Source organism: Gopherus evgoodei, chromosome 2 (genome assembly GCF_007399415.2).
Source record: "Gopherus evgoodei ecotype Sinaloan lineage chromosome 2, rGopEvg1_v1.p, whole genome shotgun sequence".
Classification (NCBI taxonomy): domain Eukaryota; kingdom Metazoa; phylum Chordata; order Testudines; family Testudinidae; genus Gopherus; species Gopherus evgoodei.
The window spans coordinates 259,451,230-259,469,312 of record NC_044323.1 but is presented as its reverse complement, the minus strand read 5'-3'; the positions used below and the strand labels follow the sequence as shown (position 1 = coordinate 259,469,312).

General features: G+C 45.8%; 1 protein-coding gene across 5 annotated transcripts in view; it reads right to left on the bottom strand.

Moving 5' to 3' along the window:
• The window catches only part of GRHL2 (grainyhead like transcription factor 2), a 144,363-nt gene that overhangs the window by 38,869 nt on the left and 87,411 nt on the right, over positions 1-18,083 (bottom strand). For all 5 annotated transcript variants that reach the window (XM_030553601.1, XM_030553602.1, XM_030553604.1 and 2 more), the window contains 2 exons: positions 16,992-17,086; positions 2,860-3,018 (listed from right to left, as the gene is read on the bottom strand). In XM_030553601.1, coding sequence (XP_030409461.1) covers positions 2,860-3,018; positions 16,992-17,086 — 254 coding nt within the window. The remainder of the gene's footprint in view (positions 1-2,859; positions 3,019-16,991; positions 17,087-18,083) is intronic.

The window sequence follows — 18,083 nt, the reverse complement described above, 5'->3', positions numbered from 1 at the left end:
TGGTAGGGGGTGGGGGGAAGTGAGCTCCTCCCAGCCCTGGGGCCTGCATTGGGAGCTGACAGCTCCTCCAACCCTGGGCCTTGGGGGGGGGGGGCACACAACATGCCTCTCCCAAAGGGGTAAAATTTAAGTTCATGCACGCACCCCTGCCTCTGAGCACACCCACTGGATGAGGGCCCAGTCAAAATCTGGCTGGAGAAGGTGCCCATCTGATAACTTCTAGCTCATTGGTTAGAGCACTCACCTAGGGTGCAAGAGGTCAGGTTTAATTCCCCCTCTCTGCCAGAGGTGGAGAAAGGATTTGAACAAAGGTCTCTCACTGCTCAGGAGAGTGCACCAACCACTGAGCTATAGGAAATTCAGAGATGGGTACCCCTCAGTCTCTCCTGTTGAAGTTGTTCCATTGTGGATGGACTCATAGACTTTAAGGCCAGAAGGGTCCATTGTCCTCATCCAGTCTGAGTTTCTGCACATCCCAGGCCTCAGAACCTCACTCACCCACTCCTGTGATAGACCCAAAACCACTGTTTGAGTTACTGAAGTCCTAAAATCATGATTTAAAGACTTCAAGTTACAGAGAATCCACCATTTACTCTGGTTTATACCAGCAAGTGGCTCATGCTGGAGGGCTCGGCTTAGGGTTGCCAACTTTCTAATTGCACAAAACCAAACACCCTTGCCCCCCCTTCCCTGAGGCCTTGCCCCTTCTCTGAGGCCCTGCCCACTACTCACTCCAGCCCCCATCCCTCCGTCACTCACTCTCCCCCATCCTCATTCACTTTCACTGGGATGGGATGGGATGGATGGGATGGGGGTTGGGGTGCAGGAGGGGGTGAGGGCTCCAGCTGGGGGTACTGGCTCTGGGGTGGAGTCAGAAATGAGGGGTTCAGGGTACGGGAGGGGGCTTCGGGCTCGGGCAGGGAGTTGGGGTGTGGGAGAGGGTGAGGGCTCCAACTGGGGGTGCAGGTTCAGGTGGGGCTAGAAATGAGGGGTTATGGGTATGGGAGAGGGATTTGGGCTAGGGCAGGAAGTTGAGGTGCAGGAGGGTGTGAGGACTCTGGCTGGGGGTGCAGGCTCTGGGATGGGGTGGGGAATGAAGGGTTTGGGGTGCAGGAAGGGCCTCCATGCAGGGGGCAAGAAGTTTGGCATGCAGGAGGGGATGCAGGCTGCGGGCTCTGGGAGGGAGTTTGGTCACGGGAGGGGGTTCTAACCTGAGGCAGGGATTTCAAGGTGCGGGCTTCGGCCGGGCAGTGCTTATCTCAGGTGGTTCCCGGTCGGGGGCACAGTGGGGCTAAGGCAGGCTCCCTGTCTACCCTGGCTCCATGCTGCTCCTGGAAGCGGCCGGCATATCTGACCCATAGGCAGAGATGTGGCCAGGCAGCTCTGTGCAGTGTGTGCTGCCTGTGCCTGCAGACACCACTGCCGCAGTTCCCATTGGCCATGGTTCCTGGCAAATGGGAGATGCGGAGTCAGTGCTGGGGACAGAGGCAGCACACGGAGCTTCCCCAATCGCCCCTGCCTTAGCCCCGCTGCGCTGCCAACCGGACTTCTAACAGCCTGGTCAGGGGTGCTGACTGGAGCCCCCAGGTTCCCTTTTCGACCGGGCGTTCCAGTTGAAAACTGGATGCCTGGCAACCCTACTTGGGCTGCGGAGATATTTAACTACGGTGTAGACATTTGGGCTCAGGCTGAAGCCTGACCTCTGGGACCTTCCCACCTTGCAGGGCTCCAGCCCAAGACCGAACATCTACAACCTTTTAGCCATGTCCTTCAAGCTGTAGTCAGCTGGCACAGGCAGCTCTGGGTTTTTAATTGCCGTGTAGACATACCCTAAGGGGCACTACCAATAGAACTACAACTAAGATGACTACCAGAATCCTCTGACCTTATTTCCAGCATGCCTGGAATTAGGGGTGGAGGCAAAAGAAACTAAAAATATCTGCTAGGGCCAGTTAGGGAAGCTTCCTCATGGGGTAATCTGGACAAGCAGTCCACTGGACCAGTGACAAGCCAGGGTTGAACAGCTTCCAGCAAGTGAACTGGGTAAGGGACAGACTGACAAAGAAAGGTGGTTTGAGGGTTTCTGCTGAGTTTTGGAGCTGGGAGAGAGAGTGCAGCTCAGGGAGTTCCTGCTGAATTCTCCCTTCCCTTGAAGGGCATTTGCATGCTCTGAGACTTAAGCTGCCTGGATCAAGCAGCAGCAGCAGCACTATGGTGAAAAACATCCAGAAAGAGTGACAGCTATCGCCAGGCAGCCAAGACCCTAGGAGAATTTCAGACCTGGAAACCAGCGAGCCTGGCTGGAATCAGGAGAGGACCCTGCCCAATAAGGGTGAAGTAAAAGTCTGCATCTCGGCACATGCAGCCCTGGCTAACCTTGCTATGGTGCCAGGGAGAGAGGTGTGGTTGGAGGAGTTTGTGAATATAAGGAGATGGAAAACTGGCTTATTTATAAATGTTTATTAGTTAACCTTAATCCCTTCCTTCCCCAGATCCTATGTTCCTGTTCCCAGTAAAGTCCGCCCCCCCTTTGTTAAACTGTTCTTTTTGAAGGGGTGTTTCTGCGCTGGGATTATTTACCTTATTGTCCCCTGTGTCCTGGGACTTACACTCCTCTCCAGCTTATAGGGTTATCATTGATTTTTCAAGGGACTGCACCCCTGTGTATAGGGCACAGGGAGTAGTCACTTTGTGTGGAGGCTCCATGCACCAAGAAAAAATAAAAGAACCCAGGCCCCAACCCATACGAGGAGAGAGGAGAAGCCACTCCAAATATTGGTGATAGCAAGCACCTCAGAGAGAAAAAGGAGACCTTGGATATGGGCTCCCTCCATCTTTCACAATGTTAACTTCACTCACTTTGTCACAGAAGACCTTGATCTGGCAGTAGGCCCGATGGATGGGTTTATTGCTGCGATTATTGTAGCTGTATGTGTCTATCTGAATCATCAAAGGAAGCCCCTTCACTCCTTTTTGTGAGGAGAAATCCGTGCTCAGGCAATTCACCGTGATGAAAATCTGAAGCAGAGAGAAGGAGATCAGAAGTTATCTTAAAATGCTGTGCAAACTGCTATTCTGAAATTGCTACTAAATGTAGGATACTTGGGACCTATAGAAATGTCTGGCAAAGATCAAAGCAAGGGTCATCTCATTTAAAAACCAAACCAACACAAACCATATATCCAAAAAAGACACTGTTATTAAAGTCAACTACTATCTCAGTACTGCCAATCTATCTCTCTGCTCTGAATCTGTCTCTTTCGGTCTGAACTAAAATCTTGGCCCATCTCTCTGACATCTCCTTGTGTATGTCCAGCCATTAATTCATGCGCAACATGGCCAAAACGAGCCCCCACTGTTTTCCCCAAGCCCTCTCCCCTCTCTGTTGTGTAGACATGACCAACGTGCTCCCTTTCACTTAGGCCCATAACCTATCCGTCATCTTCTCTCAAACCCAGGCTACATTGAAATCTTGCTGATTCTTTCTGCATAACTTCTCTAATATATGGCCTTTCCTATCCCTCCACACACCTAAAACTCTTGCCTAGGATCTCATCACCTTGTTTCTCGATTACAGCAAAGTCCTTTTCTTCTGGACAAGTCCATCTTGCTTTGCTCATATCCATTCAGAATGCTGCTGCAAAGATCATTTTGCTAGCCCATAGCTTTGATCAAGTCACCTCTCTCTTTGCACCCCTCCACTGGCTCCCCTGGCTCCATCATACATAAGCTACTTGTCTTCACTTTCATGGCCGATCCCCACACATTGTTAATTTTTTTTAAAAAAAAACCTTGCTGCCCCAAACACTTGGGACAAACTCCACATAAATATCTGTGAAGCTGCCTCATTCTCCTTCTTCAGATCCTTTCTTAGCTCTCTTCTTTGCCATGAAGTTTACATAAAACTTGAGAACAGTTAGGCAGCTGGTGTGCTGACGAATATAGTTTTATTGTGTCCTTGTATTCCCTGGTCTATCTGCCTGAATCCATCTGCTATCTCTTGCCTTATGCTTAGATTGTGAGATCTTTGGGGAGGGATCATTTTTTTGTTCTGTTTTTGGACAGCAACTAGCACAGTGCAGTCCTGGTCCATGACTGGCATTCCTAAGTGATATCACAATACAAATAATAAATTATTAGTTTTGCTCTGAAATACTGATTTTTCCCAATCCAGAATACCCCACATGGGATTTTAAAGATGAAAATGTGATACTAACAATCCAGTTGCATTTAGTTATTTCCCATTGAAGTACCTGTGCATCATATATTCATTTGTGCTGATTATGTTTTAACTTGATTAGATTTCTCTCTTTCCCATAGATGAAAACTCAGCCCTTTATACTAAGAGGATACAAAGGAAAACTGCCAATACAAATTGCCTAAGTTATGGCAATGAAACCTTCTGGAGTAAAATGTACTGACTCCTAGAGGAAGAGCTTTGATGGTCTCCATAGAGAACCCAAAGTCCTGCTCATCTGCAAGGACACAAGCTGTTGCTTTCTGTGGGACTTTGAGGGTGCAGAGGAGAGACTTGTATGCAGTGGGAGTCCACAGGGTGGTATAAGAATTTAGAGACATCACGGAATTGCAGAGGCCTCTCCCTACCCACAAAAGGAAAGAACTTTGTTTAGCAGGGAACATTTCCATATAGTCCAGCCCCTCATATCTCTGTGCTAGCTTGCATCCAGAGAAAAGAGCAGTGCTGGTGTCGCTTTGGGGGGAGGGGCACTTTACTCTACTCTAACTGCAGCAGTTAATATTACCGCAAAGTAGTTTATGATGGCGTTGGCACAGCTTGTTTGCCTGACTGAGCTAATGGCACAGCAGCATTTCTGCACTTGATTGTATCACACTGCTGCATTTAAAAATCAAGTAGTTGAACTTTAACTGAAATGAGGGGAAGGCATCAGGGAAGGGCTCTAGCTGAAACTGATTTTGAAACTGATAGTGTTATTCTGCTTCAGTTTAGAGCCCAGCCTGTCCAGTTCCCTAGATTAGGGGAAACACAGGGGATCTTATGCTCATTTACTTTAAGTCTCTGTTACACTGTTCTGGCAGTGCCTTAAAGAGAACGTAAACACCACTTTACATTGCTAGAGCATGGTGAAGGGCCTTAATAAGTGAGAATCCGGTCCTGCTATATTTTAGTCTATATTTTTGCACCAGAAAGAACTGAACGCAACATCAAAAATGTGAGGGGAAACCCACGCCACATTTGCACTTCATGTTTGCTCAACAGGTTGCTGAGGCACTCTGAAGCGCACCATGTGCTCACGTAAGACATAAAGCACTGCCCCATCTTATCCAGTTCCAGGCACTGTGTATTCTCTCTGGCCTACATTTCTGGAGGTAGGAGAAATAGTAAGAGATATCAGAGAAGATAGGCTAACTGCTGCAACAGTCTTTCTTTTTTCTGAAACATTACAAAGGTCCCTGCTACAGAGACAGATATCATTTAATGAAAATAACAGACGCAATAAAATTCAATATCCTAATCTTGCATAATGATATTTCATCACTCCAATGGTCAACGGTTGTACATTCATGGCACACATATGAAGGTGAGGACTGGCATACTGCGCTTAATGACTCATTTGAACTATGTGGATAAATAGGTGGATTAGAATTAACACAGATCATTGATTTTCAGAAGAGTTTTGTGTCTCAGAACACTTTTCTATTAGCTTCCCTTTAAAGCAGGCTTTTGATCTGGAAAAGCAATTTATAACGTGGTAGAGTGGGAAGACTATACACCTTCTTCTTTGAGTTTATTTTATTTTCTTATTTTGCATTACTAAAGATGACAAGGTTCTCTGTTGGAGTTTGCCTCTGGAAGACTTGTCTGACCAGTCATTAATTATTTGAATGCTGAGTGGGGTCCTTAAATTATTTCTCAGTGCATTTTAAATTTTTAAGAGTTTTTGACTCCAGTGATCGGCCCCAGACAGGATGGCACTTAGATGCCATGGTGACTGATGCTCTAGGAACAGATCTGTAGATAGGCAGGCAGCAGAGAGCACAACAGAAATTGAACTACCACATGCAGCAGGACTAGAAATTGAAACATGGACTATTTTGCTCCAGACAGTATAATTGCTCTTGGCAAACAAATTATTCTATAGCAGATGCCTTTTCTGTTATGTATGTTTTATGAAATTATAAAAGCTGAACCATACTCCAGTCTTTCCACTTGTCCTATTGTTAACTATGAATTCAGCTTCTAGCTCTGATCCCTTCTTAAAGTGCATTACACAGCATCCCATATATGCTGTTCCTCAGAACAGAGGAAGACAAGTTTGGAATTTGGTATGAGAGGAAAAGAAACAACATGGAAAAAGAATCTGCTGAACCTCTTCTGTTTGATCACCTTGTCTGTAATCCTCAGGAGTACCATCCTTCTCCCTTATAGCCTCCTCTGACACCTACATTGTTACTCTCCTTTCCCCTCTAGAAGAATTTAGCACTGGCCATAATAGTTATTGTAGCATATCTCTGCAGTGAAAGGAACCCACCTAACCTAGTGAAGATTCTCCTGCCCCTTCCTAATATTGACCCAATGTTCATTTCCCCACTCCCTGAGGCAATGACTGAGGAATGTGGGCTATTCTGACCAATAGTGATTTCAGTTGCCCCTTCAAGAGGAGTCCACATTTCCCTGTATAACACCCATGTAAACCTTATTCTTGTCTGAGCCTGAGAGTGCAAACAGCCTCTTCTGAGGTAGCAGAAAACACATCACTAGCCATAAAAGGGTGAAAAAGATTAGGTCATACCAGGCTCCCAGGCCCATTCTTCCTAACACACTGACAGTGGGGAGTCAGGAGAAACAAAAGTGTCACATTCAAAGATACTCTTTGGTCCCAGAGCCTTCTTGCCCTGGCCTCCTCCATGGTAGAGTCATATGGCTGGACAACATAGACTTGGAAAAAGCTGTAATAGCAGTACTGCTGATTTTCCTAAGGTCCTGTCTAATATTACACATACAACCGTATTTGGGATTCTGATTACAGGCACTTGTCCCCCAATTCATTTGCAAATACAACTCAATATGTAGTGTAGACTGGACCTTAACTATGTTCTGCAACCAGGAAAGAGCCTTGGTTGTATCTTTGGTACAGGGAGAACTTTCGCTAGGGTTCCACTGGCTGCGAGGAACACATTTGAGCAACGTGATGGTATCTCATCCATCTGCTCACCTGAGCTACTGGGGGATCAAGTGCACTTTGACAAGGAAAAATTAAACTGGAGAAACGTTTGATGCATGAGAAGCTGACAGAACTGGCCTAAAACAAATTAGAAACTGAGGCCAGCCTAGATTGTTTCAGATGGGTAACCTATAGCCAAAATCTCTACCTCTTTTCAGGGAGGAGTCCCTCTCTTGTGCAGCAATTATGAGGACTACTTATCGTTTGATAACAATGGCAGGGTAATCAGTGCTGTACAAGACAAAAAAGAAACAGCTCTCTGCCAGGAGAGAATGCAAGCCTCAGGGAATAATTTCCCCTTTATCATTTAATCCAGCCAACATGACTCCTACCTCAATCTCCAGTCTTATACATTGTAAAGGTCTTTAGTCAATAAATCTGTAACATATAAACCTTTTATTATTGTTTGCATTTCTTGTTTTCATCATTTTAAAAAGAACTGATAGCAATTTTTCACAACAAAAAATTAAAAACTGTGCAAGCATTTCCCTATATGTCGCTGCCAATATATGGAGTCTATACCCAGAGCGCTGTTCTTTAGAGGATTGATCAGTCTTCAGCTTTTGAAACACCACATTCCATACTGTGACACCAAAGAGTTAAACTACATGTCTGTTCACTGAAAAAAAAAATCACTCCCATCATCTTTTTTATATACCACAAGTGCAGCTTTATAGTTTCTCTTGCCGTGTATTATCTTATAAATCCTATACAAAGGTAAGGCCTTTGATTCAGTTCAAGACCAATGTCTCCGGAGGATGTTTACATTTCTCTTTTGAAGCTTCCTTAACCCACACCACACCCCAGCAACTACATAAAAATGCCATTTGCCCTTAATCCCAGCTGCATATTTACTGAACCACTTGTATACAATGAAATTTTAACCTTGCTTGCTACCACAAGCTGTTTTATTATTCTCTTTATACATATACAGAAGGATGATTTATCAAACCTGGCTCCAAGCCTAAACTACAGAAGTTCTGGTACCAGTCCTCAAATACAAAATGTCTATTCCTTCCAGCTTTAAATTAAAACAAAGTTTGAAAAAGACTAATCTTTGGGGAACGGACTTCTTTTTGTTCTGTTTGTGCAGCCCCTAGCACAATGGCGTCCTGGTCCAGACTTGGGGCTCCTAGGTGCTACAGTAATATAAACAAAAAATAACAATAATTAACCATTAATAATGAATTTCTTCCTCAGTGAAAAGGAAATTGATGTAGCTTTAGCAAGGATATGAATAGGTAAGGCCATGACAAATCCTACACTACTCACAAGATAAACAAAACACATTATCTATATTGAGTATACATAGGTCACCACAGTGCAACCACCTCAACCCAATCTACATGCTGCTTTGCATATGCATTAAAGTGATATTTTTCTTCATGAACTGTGCACTGAATTGGTGCCTCGACTTTCATATAAAATAATCACTGGAAGTTAATTGCCTGTGTGCAGGTTTTTTTATCATGGAGAAAGCTCAGATGTAGCTCAGTCCTAACTGTTTAAATTTGTTTTCTATTAATCATGCTCACGGCACCAATTTCTTTTCAGCTACATCTTAAGAGTTTGTGCAGCTTAGGAAAAAATGTTTCCATGAAGCTAGTGTGGTCTCTGGTCTGTTTTTTAATTACTTTCTCTGAAAGTTCAAATTTTATCATGAGTCAAACTGAAAATGTAACTGTTACCAGGAAAAAAAAGGAGTTATGTTGTCACCAAAGTTCCACTAGATTTTTGTCCAACCAATCTGTAACTTCAGCACATCTATAATACAGAAAGATAGACACTGTAGAAATATTAGCTTTTTATAGTCACACAGTCACTCCATGATTAGTTATTTGTTTTCCATCTTCCTTTACCAACATTAAAGGCTGCCTTCATGTTAAACTAGGTGAGAAACCAGCTCATCACCTTGCTTTTAAATATAGATATTCTGTGCATAAAGAGCAAGTGCGGGAATGAAAGTGAGATGGGTTACTTGCCAGATAAAATCCTTTTTTCCCATTCTAGTGACACTCCCTTAATACCTACAGTGTCTTTCTTCTGAGGAAGCTGGAGATGAGGCTTATCATGATTGGAAATCTCTTCTTCTGACTCCCCTGGGCCCCAGATTTAGCCAATAAATCCCATGGATTTAGCCTAAATAGGTAAGAAAAGTCCCCATTGAGAATGAGGAGGAAGTGTTTGCTGACTGAGGACCTACTCCTGCTCTCACTCAACTGAGTAAGACGGTTGCTGTTGACTTCAGTGGCAGTAGGATCGAGTCCTGAAGGATCTTAATTGGCAAAAGAAAATGATTCTTCTGCCATGTATCCGGATCCAAAGCCCAGTAAAGTTGGTGGACAGACGCCCACTGAATTCAGTGTGCTATGTATCGGGTTCATGGAGAATGATTCCTCTCCCTCTTCCGATCTACACTAAGGAACAGTGGGAAAATCAAGGATTACAGCAAGATGAGCTGGCTTTATTGAAGTGGTAATTCTCTTATAACTGAGGAGATAAAAGAGGTCTCTGTTTGAATTCTTTGTGTGTGTGTTTGTTCCTTTTACACAGGGGTGGCTCTAGACATTTCGCTGCCCCAAGCATGGTGGCACGCTGCGGGGGGCGCTCTGCCGGTCGCCAGTCCCGTGGCTTCGGTGGACCTCCCGCAGACATGCCTGCGGAGAGTCCGCTGGTCCCATGGCTCCGGTGGACCTCCCGCAGGCGTGCCTGCGGATGCTCCACTGAAGCTGCGGGACCAGTGGACCCTCCGCAGGCATGCCTGCAGGAGGTCCACTGGAGCTGCCTGCCGCTCTCCCGGTGACTGGCAGAGCGCCCCCCGCGGCGTGCCACCCCAAGCACACGCTTGGCGTGCTGGGGCCTGGAGCTGCCCCTGCTTTTACATCAGACCGAACTGAAAGTTTTGGACAGCCTTCCTTTGCTGATGGCAGATCTTGACGCCCTTACTCAGGCTGAGTAGTATCTTTCTCCTCAAATTGTTCCACTCAGCTGGAATATGGGAGGGAGGATCTGTCCCTAAATCAGCTGCCCACCAGGTGGAGCAGGCAATTATGGAGAAAGGAAAGATCTAACTCTAGAGATAAGGCATGACTGAGCCTGGCTGAGTACATACCCACTGGTTTCAGGCTGGTTTGTACTTGGCACGGCTCAGTTGTGCCTGTGCTTCTGCTACCAGCGGTACCGCAGCTGCACTGCTGTTTATACACATGGTAGCTCACTGAGAGCTAGAGCGAGCATGTGTACACAAGCAAGGGAATCATGCCCCTAGCTCATAGTGTGTGTGCGCTGGCCAATACGTTTTAGTGTACGGTGGTAACTCGCAGTAAGTTGTACCTATCATGTTATCATATAACTTGCTAACTGCATCCCCCGCATTTATCACTAATCATCTCATTCTTGTAAAGACACATAGATTTCAAGTCCACTTTGAGTCAAACATTTGATGATCATGTCAATGAATAAGCACAGGCTACCATGCATTTCAATGAGCAACTCCTGCAGGAAACACGTTTCCTAGACTTCATGCATAGAGCATGGCAGCACTGTTTGATCCTAAAAAGACTCACTGGCTCCTATTATTTTAAATTCCCAGTTATTTAAGTGAGAGTTGCCTTCTTAACATTATGGAGAGGGCGTGACTGAAGTGGCATTGTGGGAGAAAGCTCCCTCAGCCATTCTGCTCCTACCTCACATGGAATGGCAGAGCCCTTACCACTCTAAAAACCCCTGGGGTGCTGGCTGGGGATGGGTTGGCAATATCAGTTGTGGCTGGTTACAGAATTGCCAATGCCAAGTAGCTAAAAGTCAGGAGCCAGGCACCCAGAAATCATGAGATTGGCTTTCAAATACTGAATTTTAATAAAATAATAAATTTCATAGATTCCAAAGGCAGAGGGCACCATTATGATCATCTTATCTGACCTCCTGTTTAACACACGCCAAAATAATTCCTAGGGCATACCTTGACTGAAAAATTGTCAGTGATGGAGAATCTGCCACAACCCTTGGTAAATTGTTCCAATTGTTAATTATTCTTACTATTAAAAATGTATGCTTCATTTCCAGTCTGAATTTGTCTAGCTTCAACTTCAAGCCATTGGCTCATGTTATACCTTTGTCTGCCAGCTTAAAAGCCCACTATCAAATATTTGTTCCCCACCTAGGTACTCACAGACAGTAATCAAGTCATCCCTCAACTTCTTTGTTAATCTAAATAGATTGAGCTCCTACAAGGCATCTTTTCTATCCTTTAATCATTCTTGTAGCTCTTCTCTGAACCGTCTCCAATTTATCAACATCTTTCTTGAATTGTGAGCCCCAGGTCTGGACACAGTGTTCCAGCAGCAGTCACACCACTGCATACGGAGGTAAAACAACTTCTCTACCCTTACTCAAGATCCCCCTGTTTATGCACCAAAGGATCATGTTAGTCCTTTTGGTCACATCATACTGGGAGATCATATTCAGCTGATTATTCACCATGACTCCTAAATCTTTCTGAGAGCCACTGCTTCCCAGTACAGAGTCTCCCATCCTGTAAGAACGGCCTATGATACCTGGGTTTTTAATCCTCTCTCTTTCATTAAACAAAGAGTCCTTGTGGCAGCTACCTTTCTTTTTTCCCTTCTCTCCATGATGGAGAGAGCACGAGGGGAAGGAGGCAGATTCTAGCTTTCCTTGTAGGAAGAGCCCCAAGTTGATTAGTCGATCTTTATTTGCAGGGAGAGGGGGGTCAGAAATGGTTTTGGAGGGGTATATGATGGGGTGTCAAACATTTTTGCAGGGCAGGGGGGTATCTAATTGCCAGCCCCACCACTTACTTTGGACACCAACTTCCCCTGGCCAGTGTCTTTATCGTTACCATGCTACTACCATATACACAAGGATGCCAACAAGAAAGAGCTCTCTCTATGAGGGGTCCGTGTAGCTCTGGCTCTCCCTTCCTGATGGTTGGGGAGGGATAGCTTAGTGGTTTGAGCATTAGCCTCCTAAACCTAGGGTTTAATCCTTGGGTGGTACTGTCAGGGACAGTACTTGGTCCTGCTAGTGAAGGCAGGGGACTGGACTTGATGATGTTGCAAGGTCCTTTCCAGTTCTGTGAGATAGGCATATCTCTGGACAATATGGAGGGAGGGCTAGCTCAGTGGTTTGAGCATTGGCCTGCTAAACCCAGGGTTGTGAGTTCAATCCTTGAGGGGACCACTTAGGGAGCTGGGGCAAAAATCAGTACTTGGTCCTGCTAGTGAAGGCAGGAGATTGGACTCAATAACTTTTCCAAGGTCCCTTCCAGTTCTATGAGATAGGTAAATCTCCATATGTTTATATTTCCCACCTTGAATTTTCTTGGACATCCTGCTGGAGTCACCTGCTTTTCCTGGGCATGAGTTGAGGGCAGATTGGGTTGGAAGTCCTACAGGAATTTTTCATGGCAACTAGGCCAAGTACAAATATATCATTTAACAAGGCCTGGGTCTGAAGGAACTTGGGAGATTTTCAGCATCTTTGTTTTAAAGATGTGTTGACTGTATATTTTCTTTTACAATGGATTAAATATAAAACTCTCTCTTAAAATAATCTCAGTGTTCCCAGTTCAATCCACAAACAGCTGGGAGAACAGGAGCTAAGGCTGCTGCTCAGTTGTGGGTGCAGTCTGCTACGAGTAAGAACATTGCTGTGGTAAGATGCAGTGGTGACCTAGGTCGTGAGTGGTGTATCTGTCCTTCTGGGTTTGTCAGCCCCTCTGTGCTACATTAGTACAGTGCGGTTTGTATTTAAATGAAGCTGGGCCCATAATCAATTGAATATTTATTATTATTTCTAGATCTCTAAAAAGCTTTTTTACACTGCACATTTTGCTTGCTGATAAAAGCTTAAAGAATACAAGCTTGTTTTTAGCATTACCTACAGCTTTTCATTTCTCACACGTATCATTGCATCTGCACAGCTTAATGTAATGACCTGCATGCCGATACAAAATTGGAAAAGCCCAGATATTGCCAGTTGAAATCCAGCTAAGCATTAATAGGTGAAAGTTTAGATAAAACTGACACTGATTTGGGTAGCCATATAATCTCTACATGAATACGCACTCAGTTCAATCTCTGATTAACTGTATCTCCGTGAATAAATTATGTTAGTTAGAATTTACATCTATTCCTGCAGGCTGGAATGCTCCCATCTAAGAGAGCTGTGCAGGAACCAGATTTTTCATTTTGCATGAAAATCCACAATTTTGAATGTTTTTCAGTTTTGAAACAGAATAAAACCAAAAAGAATTAGAATATTCCTACAACAACACAATTTAGGAAAAATTCATTTCTGATCAGTTCAAGAAAAAAGCCCATTTTTTGTTTCCCTTCCTGCCTCCTCCCCCCCCACAGAAAAGTTGTAAATGAAAAATGTTCACCAGCTGTAGCAGTAGCTTTTGTTCTCAATAGCAAAATCCACCTCCGTTGAAACAGCAAACTCAGGAAAAATATATCACTTGCCCTTGTCATATTCATTCATAGTTACTCCTGATGAATGGTCAGATTCCTGCACTCATGCTGGGTCACCTTCACTGGTTCTAAAGCTGTTTTCCTCAGTTTTACATGACCATATGATTGCCTGTTGTATCAGCATATGACAGGGTAATGAGGCCTAGGAGTCCAGAGCCTCGCATCACATGGCATGATCCTTTAAGATTTTGGGAGGTTTTGATGTATGCAAGGACAGGAAATACGAGGTACTGGTAGAAAAGAAGCAGTCCCAGGAATAAGCAGTGTTTGGGAGAAAAATCCATTACTGTTTCTGTAAGGACCCAGGAACCTTGCAGAGTGGGCTGGGCAAAGCTCCCCTCTCATCCAACCAATTGGGGATGAGTTGGGAGAAGGGAACTGGCATAATGCCGTCTGCCTCCTCCCTCATAGCAGGGCAGACATCAGCAGGAGAAGGCTGTCTGCTGAACCTTCTGAGCTCGAGGTCTAATTAGGGGAAAGGAGCCAGCTGAAGAAGAAGCTGGCTAAGACTCTACAGCCGGCCTAAGTTACAACCCAGCTCCAGAGAAGTGAGCTGGGGACTCCTGGCCAAAGAAACAGTGACTATTTGAAATACAGCCCAAGCTTCAGGAGGGGGACTGGGGAGGCCTCCTGATCAGAACTCTCATGTGGATCCAAAGTGGAGTGTGAACTGAGGCACCTAATGAACTGAGTTACACTTTGTAGAAAGACTTAATTAGTCAGACCCCACCAAGGGGGTACATGTTTTGAATCATAGTCTTGGTAATTGATTGAAAAACCCAAGTGAGCTTTGAATGCAATGCACCTGCAGAGCCATGAGAGACTACAAGGGGTATACTAAAGGGAAGAGCCCCTGTGACACTCACTCATCCTTTCCCTTAAACCAAGGGTCAGCAACCTATGGCACGCGTGCCAAAGACGGCAAGGGAGCTGATTTTTAATGGCACGCTGCTGCCTGCCAGGGTCCCGACTGCCAGCCCTGCTCAGCCCACTGCCAAACCCAGGAGAGCAGTGGGCTGGGCGGGGCCGGCGGCCAGGACCCTGGCAGGCAGCAGTATGCCATTAAAAATCCTACCCGGCCCAGCCTGCTCTTCTCCGCCCGTCACCCATGGCTCTCTCTTGCGAGGCCAGGGGGCAGAAGCTTGGTCCTGCCAGCTGCTGCTGCAGGGCAGCCTTCACTGGCAGCTAAGCTCCCTCCTGCCCCACCTTTTCCCCTCAGTGTGCTGGGTTCCTGCCTCTTCTTCTCTCCCTCCCTGCTGCCGAACAGCTGATGGCCCTGGAGAGGGAGGGGGAGAAGTGGAGCCAGAACCACAGCTGCAGCATGCTTGCTGCTCTGGAGAAGAGGCGGGGACGGGGCCTTGGGGAAGGAGGGTGGAATCAGGGCATATCCTCTCCAGCCCCTTGCCATGAGCTGCTCAGGGCAGGGGGCTGGGAGCATCCCCATGACTCCAGCCCACACTCCCAGCCCCCTGCCCTGACTCCTGAACCCCCCACATACCCACAGCCCCCTGCCCTGACTCCTGAACTCCCCACATACCCCCAGCCCTCTGCCCTGAGCCCTGCACCCTCTAGGCCCCTGCCCTTATCCCTGCACCCCCCCTCACACACCCAACCCCCTGCCCTGACCCCTGGACCCCCCAGGACCCCAGCCCTGACTCCAGCACCTGCCCCCACATACCCAGCTCCCCCACATCCCATGCCCTGACTCTTGCACTCCCTCACATCTCCACCCCCACTCTGAGCACCAAACAGAAGCTCCTGCACACACACACACACACACACACACACACACACACACACACACACCCACCTGTACCCCTCACACACCAGGTAAGCGCTCCACACCCAAACCTCCTGCCCCAACCCTGAGCCCCCTCCCTCATTCAAGTTCCTGGCCAGACCCTATAATCCAACCCCCATCCTGCTCCTTCAGCCCCAGCCCTGTGCTCAGTGCACTCCCACCCTCAGCTCAGTGCAGAGAGAGGAAGAGAACGGGGTTAAAACCAGGGAGAAGGTAGGTACCCACTCTATGTGGGCAGGGCCAGGACTCCAGACTGGCAGCGGGCTGAGTGGGGCCGGCAGCTGAGACCCCAGCTGGCAGGAGCCCGCGGACGGAACCCCAGACCGGCAGTGGGCTGAGCAGCGGTGGACTGAGCCTCTCAGCCCACTGCTGATCTGGGGTCCCGACCGCTGGTCCCACTCAGCCCGATGCTGGTCTGGGGTTCTGGCTGCTGGCCCCTTGCCAGCTGGGGTCCCGGCCGCAAGCCCCGCTCAACCCACTGCTGACCTAGGTGAATGGAACCCCAGGCCGGCAGCAGGCTGAGCAGGCCGGCAGCAGGCTGAGCGGGCCGGCAGCGTAAGATCAGCATTTTAATTTAATTTTAAATTAAGCTTCTTAAACATTTTGAAAACCTTGCTTACTTTACATATGACAATAGTTTAGTTATGTAATATATAGACTTACAGAAAGAGACCTTCTAAAATATGTTAAAATGTATTACTGGTACGCGAAACCTTAAATTAGAGTGTATAAAATGAAGACTCGGCACCCCACTTCTGAAAGCTTGCCGACCCCTGCCTTAAGCTATAGTACTGTACCACGTTCCTAAAAGTGTCTGAATTATAATGAAAATACTTTGACAGTCTTGGATGATGGATTTCACAGAAATGTAAAGAGCTTAACAAAAATTAATTAAGCCTTATGATGACACCACTTATATGGCAGAAGAGGTATACTAGATTCATGTCCATCTATAACCTCACTGAAAACAATGGCATGCAGATCATGGAGGGCATAATTTGGCTTGCAGAATCTTTCTTACTGGTGATGATGCATGAAAAGGGAAGACCCCAGCTCAAGTCTCAGATCTCAGCTTGGGTTGGCAGATCTGGCAGCTAGAAAAAACCACGCTCTTATTATGTGTAAAACTGAGCATATTTTATATGGAAATTATTGAAGGTCAATAAATATGGATCCACACTATGCCATTTTTACAGTCATTTTTTTCGCACTAAACCTCACTTTAGTAGACAGGGACCTGTCTATGTTTGAAACATTCCTCCAGGAGTCTCCTCCTGATGGGCTCCTACTCTCACACATCACCTAGCCTTGTACAGATTCCATCACCACATCATAAGCCAGTGAGTGACCAAGCTTTTACTGTGTGGCTTTGAGGATGTGTAACTTGCTCACTTCTGTCTTTCGTAGGCTTGTTAATGGTGAATGGGGTGGAAGGTGATATTTATAAATAGCATAATAACAATACATTCAGTCTGTGCTGCAACTCACCTTGGCTTCGTCATTGACGTCCCAGGTAAAGGACACAGCATTGTATGCAATTTCTTCAATATTCCCAATGGTGTTAAAGCTCTCCTTGTAGTCAGCTGTAAGATGCAACCAATAAAAATGACTTTAAGAACAGGCTTCTATCATTTATCTTCATAGTCCACAGATTCTTCTGCAAGGTTGTCCTTTGCCTTTTCATGTAGGTATGTCTAGGGCGTCAGGAAAAGCTATGGTGCTGCTCATGTTTCATTATTAAAAATCTGATTTACAAAGATGTAAGCTTACAGCTGTTCAGAGTAATAAATTTTCCTGGAGCTGTTCTCTTTCTTACACTGTGCTAGCTGTATTTTTACTGGAGGTTTTATTGTTAATTTGGAACCAGCATTTCTGTATTGAGAATGAGTTTGTGTGCTTGTTAACTTGGCAGTAAAAACGAAAGGCTGAAACTGGGAAGTTAAAATGGGAACATTAAAAGGAATATTTAATCCTTTATGGAAATGCATGGAGCCGAGGAGACCAATGAGCCTTGCAACAAAGTTTGTGGAAGGCTTGCAACATGCTATGCAAGTATTATTCTGGCATCGATCTGCCAGCATTTTTTTGGGGGGGAGGGAGGGCAGGAGTAGTATTCTCTCCTTTCTGCACCCTCCTGCACTGCGGACTTTGCAAAGGAACTTTTCTTTCAAAGTGCAGGAAAAATCACATCTCTGGAGAACTCACATCTCAACTCCAGTGGCATAGAATGCTTTGACTATCTGGGAAGGAAGAGAATTCCTCTTATCAAACAAGCTTTCCTGGCACTAAGTTTCTCATAGCGTCTGAATCTATTTAAGGACATGATCACTTTAACAAACAAGCAAGCTCAGGTGGTCATCAGAGAAAAGGCATAGAGATATTATAAAAAGCTTCTTTCCAATTTGACCAGAAAGTTTTGTTTCTTTTGCAATTTAAATAAATAAACAAATCATTCACCACCAACTGCCAAACAAAAAATCCTGCTTGTTTTTATGTTAGATAGATCAAGAATATGTCCAGTGGTGTCCCCAGTGCAGTGATTACAAACTCTCTGCTTTCTCATAACCGAAGGTTCAGGGC